Source organism: Galeopterus variegatus, unplaced genomic scaffold (assembly GCF_000696425.1).
Source record: "Galeopterus variegatus unplaced genomic scaffold, G_variegatus-3.0.2 Scaffold747, whole genome shotgun sequence".
NCBI classification, from domain to species: domain Eukaryota; kingdom Metazoa; phylum Chordata; class Mammalia; order Dermoptera; family Cynocephalidae; genus Galeopterus; species Galeopterus variegatus.
This window is the reverse complement of record NW_007726858.1, coordinates 139,876-147,987: the sequence shown is the minus strand read 5'-3', so window position 1 is coordinate 147,987 and position 8,112 is coordinate 139,876. Positions and strand designations below refer to the sequence as shown.

Sequence of the window (8,112 nt, the reverse complement as noted above, 5' to 3'; positions counted from 1 at the left end):
GGGGGGGGGGGGTTTCTCAATTGATAGTATTGGGTCTCATGGCTGGCTAAGCTTCAGCACAGCCAAGTTGAGCCTTCCCCACCCTCCCACCCATTTTCCTTTCTTCTCTGGGTACTGAGCTTCCGCTCCTGGGAAGGGGTAAACAATACTGTTATCATCAAGGGAACATCTTGTGGGTTGTGTCTAGCAGGCTTTAGGGCCAGAATGCTTTGTACTGAGATAGTGGGTAATTGGGAGCCTATGACTTAATCAACCAGATGTCATCGGACCACAAGGACTATGTCACCTTGTATACCACTGATTTCAAAATTGCTTTTGATCCCAAACCCTCCTTCTTGCTTTCCTTAGTTCGAGGGAGCTGATCTGGCTCAGTCTCCCCTCCACATTAGTGGAATAACAGCTATTGGCTGAAAAAGTGCCTGGCTGGGGTCTCTCTCTCTCCCTCCCTTTTTCTCCATTTTGCCGAACCTAACAGATAGGAGAACTACCCCCATAGGGACATCTAGGGATAGACCTTATTGAGAAACACAAGTAAGCAGTCAGCCTTTAAAGAGCCTGTTAGTAGGTAGCAGGTCCTTAGACCCTGGGCTAAAGTCACAGCACGAGGACTCCAGCCCTCGCTGGGTAGGCTTGGGGTGGATAGAGGAGACACTGGAGAGAACAAGGCAAAGGTCTCAGCTCTGGGCATTGCTAAGGCAGCCACTCAGGCACCAGGAGCAAAAGATAGATTACCAAAATTTGGGGACAAACAATGGAGCCTCAGAGAAGCAGGTAAAATCCTCCTTATCTAATTGGAATACAAAGCTGGAGTCAAACTTTTAGCAGAGTTGAGCTGACGGTTAGATCTTGAGCTTCCATCTCGGGTCAGAATGGGTCCCACAACCTAGGGAGGGAGTCACCAGTGGGGAGGGGTCAGGTGCTGCAGCTGCTTAGGGAAAGGAAGTGGATCCTAGAGCCAGCAGGGCCTGGCAGTGACCTACCTTTTCCTATATTTACCCTGGGAACATGTACCATGGCTCAGCTAGAAGCACAGCTACTCTTTTCAGGGTAGTAGTTAGGGAACATGCCACTTCCCATAGCTGTCTCAGAGCCACCGCCAGAGGTGTGGGGTCTAGTGAAGTCTGGTGAGGGTCTAGTGAGGAGCCAGAGACTTTTTCCCTGGGGGCACTGGGCGGGAACACAGCTTAGATAAGGCAGAGGAACAAAGGCTCTGATGGTAGGTGATTGAGGGAGGTCTATGCTGATGCCTCCCAGAGACAGGCATTCAGGCAGAATTAGGAGTGAGCTGTCTACAGCCTGCAGCAGGAAGTGTCTGGGAAAAAGTAGCCACTGGCTTGTGGAGTGCTAAAATTGGCTGTTTTCAAACTGTCTAAAGACACCAGAGTAAACTTGGAAACAGATCTACTAGCTGATGGGGGACTTATGGAGCACGTTACAAAAAGAGCCACTGCAGATTTAAATTAATATTTACTCAATTTCTGGACATTGATTTTCACAGCTGGAGTGTTCAAACTGCCCTCCTGTATTCACAGCACTTCTCTCTGTGTGGTGCGAGTCCTTCTGACCTGCTGAGGGATTTCTGAAAGAGAACCTGTCACAGCTGTCACATGCCATTAAAATGCAGAAAACACTACAGCGCTATTTTGTCAAGAGGCATCACCTACCTGGTGTAGGGTGCTGCATTACAGTTAGTTGTGAAAGCTTTCAACTTAATACAGTAACTAAGATGTTAGCCATATACAAGTAAAATGGTTAAAAAAAAAATTGAAATTTTGTCGTTTACTTTGTGTTCAGCTCCAATGAACTCAAAAATTCTAACTTTGTGGGGGAATAAAAGGAAATGGGTGTAATTTTCCAGACTCATTTCTTGAGAAGTTCAGAATGGTGTCCTCAGTGAGTTTTCTTTAATATCAAAGAGCCCACGTTGGAGCACAGTTTATTAGTGCTTATTAAGCTCCTTTATTTCTTACTTAATCCTTCTTTATATCCTTCTAAACAAGAGCTAAGAAGCTGGGCATTGACATCTTGAAGCTGGGATCTTTAGATTTATTGCTGCTTTTAATATGCTGAGGAAACAAGAAGTTGGTTATTAAAATCTTCCTTCTCAGATGTTTACCCTTTGCATCCTGAACATGAGAGTTTAGAGAACTCATTCATTCTGACTGTGCCCATTTGTAATGTGTGATCATTTGGGTATGCCAAGATGACATGGAACTATGTACTTTCTATTAAAAATAGCTTTGCTAGGGCCGGCCCGGTGGCGCACTCGGTAGAGTGCGGCGCTTGGGAGCGCGGCGGCGCTCCGGCCGAGGGTTTGGATCCCATATGGAGACCGGTCCGCTCGCTGGTTGAGCGCGGTGCGGGCGCGACACCAAGGGTTGCGATCCCATTACCGGTCACGAAAAAAGACAAAAAGGAAAAAAAAATAGCTTTGCTAAGCAAAGTTCTAGTGTCACTAATGGAACTTAGTCTCTTTCAGGGCAAAGGCCTTTTTAGTCTCCATTTTGCAGTGATATTTGACTTAAGAAATAAGCGTGCTAAAATTTACAATAATTTTTACCTATTTGCTTAAAATTTGCTAAAATACAAAAGTTTCTAATGATGTTACGAGAAAAAAAATCCACCATTCTTTTTAAATGTTTTATAAGTGAGATATTTCAATCCCCTCTGGGCAAATTAATGAGATCTGGTCAATGTCAGGTCAGTATTTATAACTGAAGAACTCCTATGGATTGCATTTTTCTGTTAAACTGTAAATTATGTTGTGCTATCTTTTCCACTTCCTGTCCTTGATTCAAAGAGACATGTTTTATACTGAAAGGTGTATATTTTTTTATTTTACATTTTAATACTCAAGAAAGATGAAAACACTAGATAATATTCTCCAGGGTACAAGATGGAGGGAATCCCAGAAGTATGCATGGTGGCCCCAAATTAAAGAGGGTATTAAGTTTTAAATGCAAGATATAAACACTCCTCTATTTGTTACCTAAGGGGGTGACAAAAAATAGAATAATAAACTAGGGGAAAATTCATTCTTTCAAACTGATACTTCATAGCACCTCATGCCTTTCTTTTTTTTATCCTGCCTGAAAAAGTGAATATGTCGGGTGGGTGGTTTTAAAAGTCCCAAGTAATGGCTGTTTTATAGCTAGTGGCCCACTATTGTTAAAATCTCACAGCTTCTCTTTTCCCCAGGCATGACGGAGATGGTGCGTAAAATCACTCTGAGCAGAGCGGTGAGAATCATGCAGAATCTCTTTCCTGAGGAGTACAACTTCTACCCTCGCTCATGGATTCTGCCTGACGAGTTCCAGCTCTTTGTTGCTCAGGTAGATGGCACTCCGTCCCCATGACTCTTGAATTCTATTATGGTTACAACTGTGTCCTGGGTCCTGTGTGCTGGGAGCTGGGGAAGGGGTCCCCAGGGAGCTGAGACTGGCTGAGGGGAGTCTTCACAGTATGCAGTAGGTGTTGGCAGTGATCAGGGCAGCTTGCAGGGTTGAATGGGTAGGGTGGCAGGTAGGTAAACTGAAGAAATGGATCTTGACACAAGAAGACAGTCCTGAGGCTGATATTGGAGCTGGATCATGGAGTCAGAATGTTGGAAAACCAGGGAGCTGGACCCAGAGCAGGTGGTTGAGCCCACAGATGGAACAGGGCCATTTGGGGGAATCTCGGAGGCATCCTCTCCCCAGTTTCCTGAGGTCTGAAATGTGGGAGGTGGGCTCTGTTTAAAGGCCAGGGAGTAGTTCTGACAAACTGAGGGGAGAACCTTTTCAGTGTCCTGCCTTAAGCTTGCTCCAGAATCCTTTCTCGACTGACCCATTCCATCTTGAAGCAATGTCTTTGAGCATGAAATATTTTGGAGCCTTCCCCACAGAACTAGAAGGAAAGCTAAGCTCAGGATTGGCATTTTAGTTAGCCTTTTACCAGTTTCATTTGGGGCTGTTTCAAAGCCTCTGCCTGTAAGTCCCACAGTCTGTACCATACCTCTGACGGTAACTGTACAAAGAATGCCTGTCTAATCATGATAAGATGAATACCATTTATCAGTCCTACTATGTTCTCATCACTGTGCTAGAAGCTCAGCACTTAATCCTCACAGCAATCTTGTGAAATTGGTTTTCCTGTTACCCTCATTTTATGGATAAGGAAACAAGCTTTGAGAAATTAAGTGACTTGCTCGAGAAGTGGGATTTAAACCTAGAACTGATTCCAAGGCCTGTGCTTTTTATTGTCTATCTTATTGCCTTTCTATTGTTTTTGTTTTAATATTGAATTATGAAACTTGTCATAATATTACAATTTATTAAACACTAAAACAGCTCGAAGTGATAATTTTTAAAAGGAAGCTGTCTATGAGATGGTGGTCACATGGGTCTGTATGCATTTCTTAAAATTCATCAAACTATTAAGTGCATTCTACTGTATGCAAATTATGCCTCAAAAATTAATTTTTAAAAATATCAGCTATTTTCCCTGCTCGACTCCACATTTCCCACTTCTGGGACTCTGCTCATGCTACTGTTGGTATGAGGAATACCTTTCCTTCCCGTCTCTACAACTCTAACGATTCTCCAAGACAATGTTTAGATGAGATACCGACTGTGTCTTCAAAATCTGAGTGAGAGGAGCATTGCCATCATCCCTGGCAATTTCTTTGTGCCTCTTTGCTGTCATTCCCCTCAAAGCCTCGCCTCAGGCAACTGCTAGTCTGCAATCTCACTATAGATTCATTTTGCCAGTTCAAGAAATTCAGGTAAGTGGAAACATATAGTATGTACTCCCTTGAGTCTGGTTTTCCCCTCTCAGAATTAGATTGTGTTTTTGAGATTCATCCACATCTGTTGTGTTTATCAGTAGTTTGCATTTTCATTGCTGAGGACTGTTCCACTGTATGAATATACCATGATTTGTTTATTTATTCAGCAATTGATGAGCATTTTGGATTATTTCCAATTTGGGGATCTTACAAATAAAGCTGCCATGACTATTCATATGTAAGTCATTTTGTGAATATGTGTTTTCTTTCTCTTGGATAATACCTAGGAGTGGAATTTCTGGATCTTCTGATATGTGTATATTTAACTTTATAAGAAATTGCTGTATTAGTTTGTTTCTGTTGCTCGTAACAAAATATTAGGAACTGAGTAATTTATAAGAAAATGAAATTTCTTGCTTACAGTTTTGGAAGCTGGAAAGTCGAAAGTCCAGGGAACACATCTGGTGAGGGTCTTGGAGGTGGCGACAGTGACCCAGGGATCTCACATGGCAGAAAATGGAGAAGCAGAGAGAGCAGAAAGATAGCTCCTCATTCACTCTCCTTTTAAAGCTCTCAGAACCATGACCATGACCACCATTTTGAATCCATTCACTAGCCATGGTCCTAAAAATCTAATCACCTCTTTAAGGTCCCATCTTGCAATTACCATAATAGGATTTCCCACTCTCTTAACAGTCACAGTGGGGATTAAGTTTTAGGGGACATTCAACCCAGTGTAATTGCCAAACTTCTTATATGAAATTCCAAAGTGGTTGCACCACTTTACATCCTGCTGACCTTGTGTGAGAGTTCTCGTTCCACATCATTGCCAGTATTTGGTATTGTTAGTCTTTTTAATTTTAGACATTCTGGTAGATATGTAGCTGTATTTCTTTATAGTTTTAATTTATACCTCTCTGATGACTAGATGCTGATTACCGTTTCCTCTATTTTTTGGATATTTGTATATCTTCTTTTGTTAAGTGTATATTCAAAATCTTTGCTCACTTTTACTATCATTTTATTTTTAACTCATACGTTCATCATATATTCTGGATACCAGTCTTTTGTATATGTATCATGATGTATTTGTAAATATCTTGTGAATATTTTCTCCCACTTGACTTTTCAAGTGTTAACATTGACTTTTCATTTTTTAATTCTGTCTTTTGAAAAACAAAAGGTTTTAATTCTGAGGAAGTTCAATTTATCAATTTTTCTTTTGTGTGTGTGTTTTGTGTGTTTGTGCTTTTTGTGTAATGTCTAAGACTTCTTTGCCTAACTAAAGGTTATAAAAATTTTATACTTTGTTTTCTTGTAGAAGTTTTATAATTTTAGTTTTTATATTTAGGTCTTTGATCCATTTCAAGTTAGTTTCTGTATACGGCATGAGATTAGGGTTGAAGTTTACCTTTTACCCATGTGGATATTTAAGTCTTTTAGCACATTTTATTGAAACAATTGCCATTTTCCCCATTGAATTACCTTGGCATGTTTGTTGAAATTGACCATGTATATTTTGGTCTATTTCTTGATTTTTCTGTTTTGTTCTGTATGTTTTTATATTTTTCTACTTTGTTCTGTATGTATTATATTGATCTGTATGTTTAGGCTCTTAAGCAAATGCTCCACATTATCTTGATTACTATAGCTTTATAGTGAGTCTTGAAATCAAGTAGTATAAGGCCTCCCCCGTTTGATTACTTTCAGAATTGAAAAGTAATGGCCGTTATAGGCCCTTTGCATTTCCATATAAATTTTGTAATCAGTTTCTCATCATTATCTTGATTACTATAGCTTTATAGTGAGTCTTGAAATCAAGTAGTATAAGGCCTCCCCGTTTGATTACTTTCAGAATTGAAAAGTAATGGCCGTTATAGGCCCTTTGCATTTCCATATAAATTTTGTAATCAGTTTCTCATTTTCTACAAGAAGGCTGCTAGGGCTTTGATTGGCATTGCACTGAATCTGTGGATCAGTTTGGAGACAGTGGACATCTTACCAATGTTAAGTCATCTAATTGATAACTTTAATCTTAGATCTTCCTTAATTTCTTTCAGCAATGTTTTATAGTTTTCAGAGTACGTATTTTCTGCATATTTTGATAAAATCTCTAAGTATTTTAGTTTTTATGCTATTATAAATGGTATTTTTTAAATTTTACTTTCTAATTTATTTGTTACTAGTATATAGGTATAGATACAGACTTATTAATTTTGTACTTGTATTATATGACCTTGCTCAATTCCCTTACTAGTTCCAGAAGTTCTTTTTTTTTAATATATTTGTTAGGATTTTTTTTTAATCTCTTCCTTTCTAAGCTATATGCCTTTTATTTCTTTTTCCTGTTAAATTGTACTAGGCTAGGACCTTCAATATGCTGTTGAATAGAAGTGATTAGAATGAACATTCTTGCCTTGTTTCCAATCTTAGGGGGAAGCATGGAGCCTTTTACTATTACATAGGATGTCAGCTATAGGTTTTTCCTAGGTGCTCTGTGTCAGGTTGAAGAAGGTTTCTTCTGTAGTTTGCAAAACGTTTTCATCATGAATGAATGGGTGCTTAGTTTTGTTAAATGACTTCTCTACTTTTATTAAGATGATCATATGATTTTTCTCCTTAGTTTGGTAATGTGATGAATCACATTGATTGATTTTTTTAAATGTTAAACTAATCTTGCATTCTGGATATAAACCCCACTTGTTTATGATGTATTATTCTTTTTATATACTGCTGAACTCTTTTTGCTCATACTTTGTTAACTCTTTTTGCTCTTACTTTGTTTTTTGTGTCTTTGTTCATGAGAGATTTGGTGTGTAACATCTTTGGTTTTTGTATCAAGATAGTGCAAGGCTTATTAAATGAATGGCAAATGTTTCTCACTCTACTTTTCTGACGATTTTGTATAAGTTTGGTATTATTTCTTTCTTAAATGTTTTATAGGATTTACAGTTGAAGGTATTTGGGCATGGGGCTTTCTTTTTGGGAACATTTTAAGTTATGAATTCATTTTTTAGGAGATATAGATAATTTGTGTCTTTCAAAGAATTACTCCTTTTCACCTAAACTGTAGCATCTATTGACATAAAAAATGTGAAAATAATATTATTCCCTTATTATTTTTTAATGTCTATGGGATATGTAGTGCTGTCCACTATTTCATTGTTGATATTGGTAATTTCTGTTTTCTCTTTTTTTATATAATCATCCTGGCTAACATCTTATCAATTTTATTGATCTTTTCAAAGAAGTGACTTATTATTTGATTGTTATTCTCTATGATTTGTCCATTTTACGTATCATTGATTTGTGCTTTTTTTTTTTTTCCCTTTTTGTCTTTTTTCGTG

At 38.7% G+C, this 8,112-nt stretch overlaps 1 protein-coding gene across 1 annotated transcript in view; it reads left to right on the top strand.

Annotated features, from left to right (window-relative positions):
* The window catches only part of LOC103589934 (tubulin polyglutamylase TTLL11), a 125,940-nt gene that overhangs the window by 53,573 nt on the left and 64,255 nt on the right, over positions 1-8,112 (top strand). The window contains exon 3 of the mRNA XM_008572019.1: positions 3,199-3,332. Coding sequence (XP_008570241.1) covers positions 3,201-3,332 — 132 coding nt within the window. The 5' untranslated portion in view covers positions 3,199-3,200. The remainder of the gene's footprint in view (positions 1-3,198; positions 3,333-8,112) is intronic.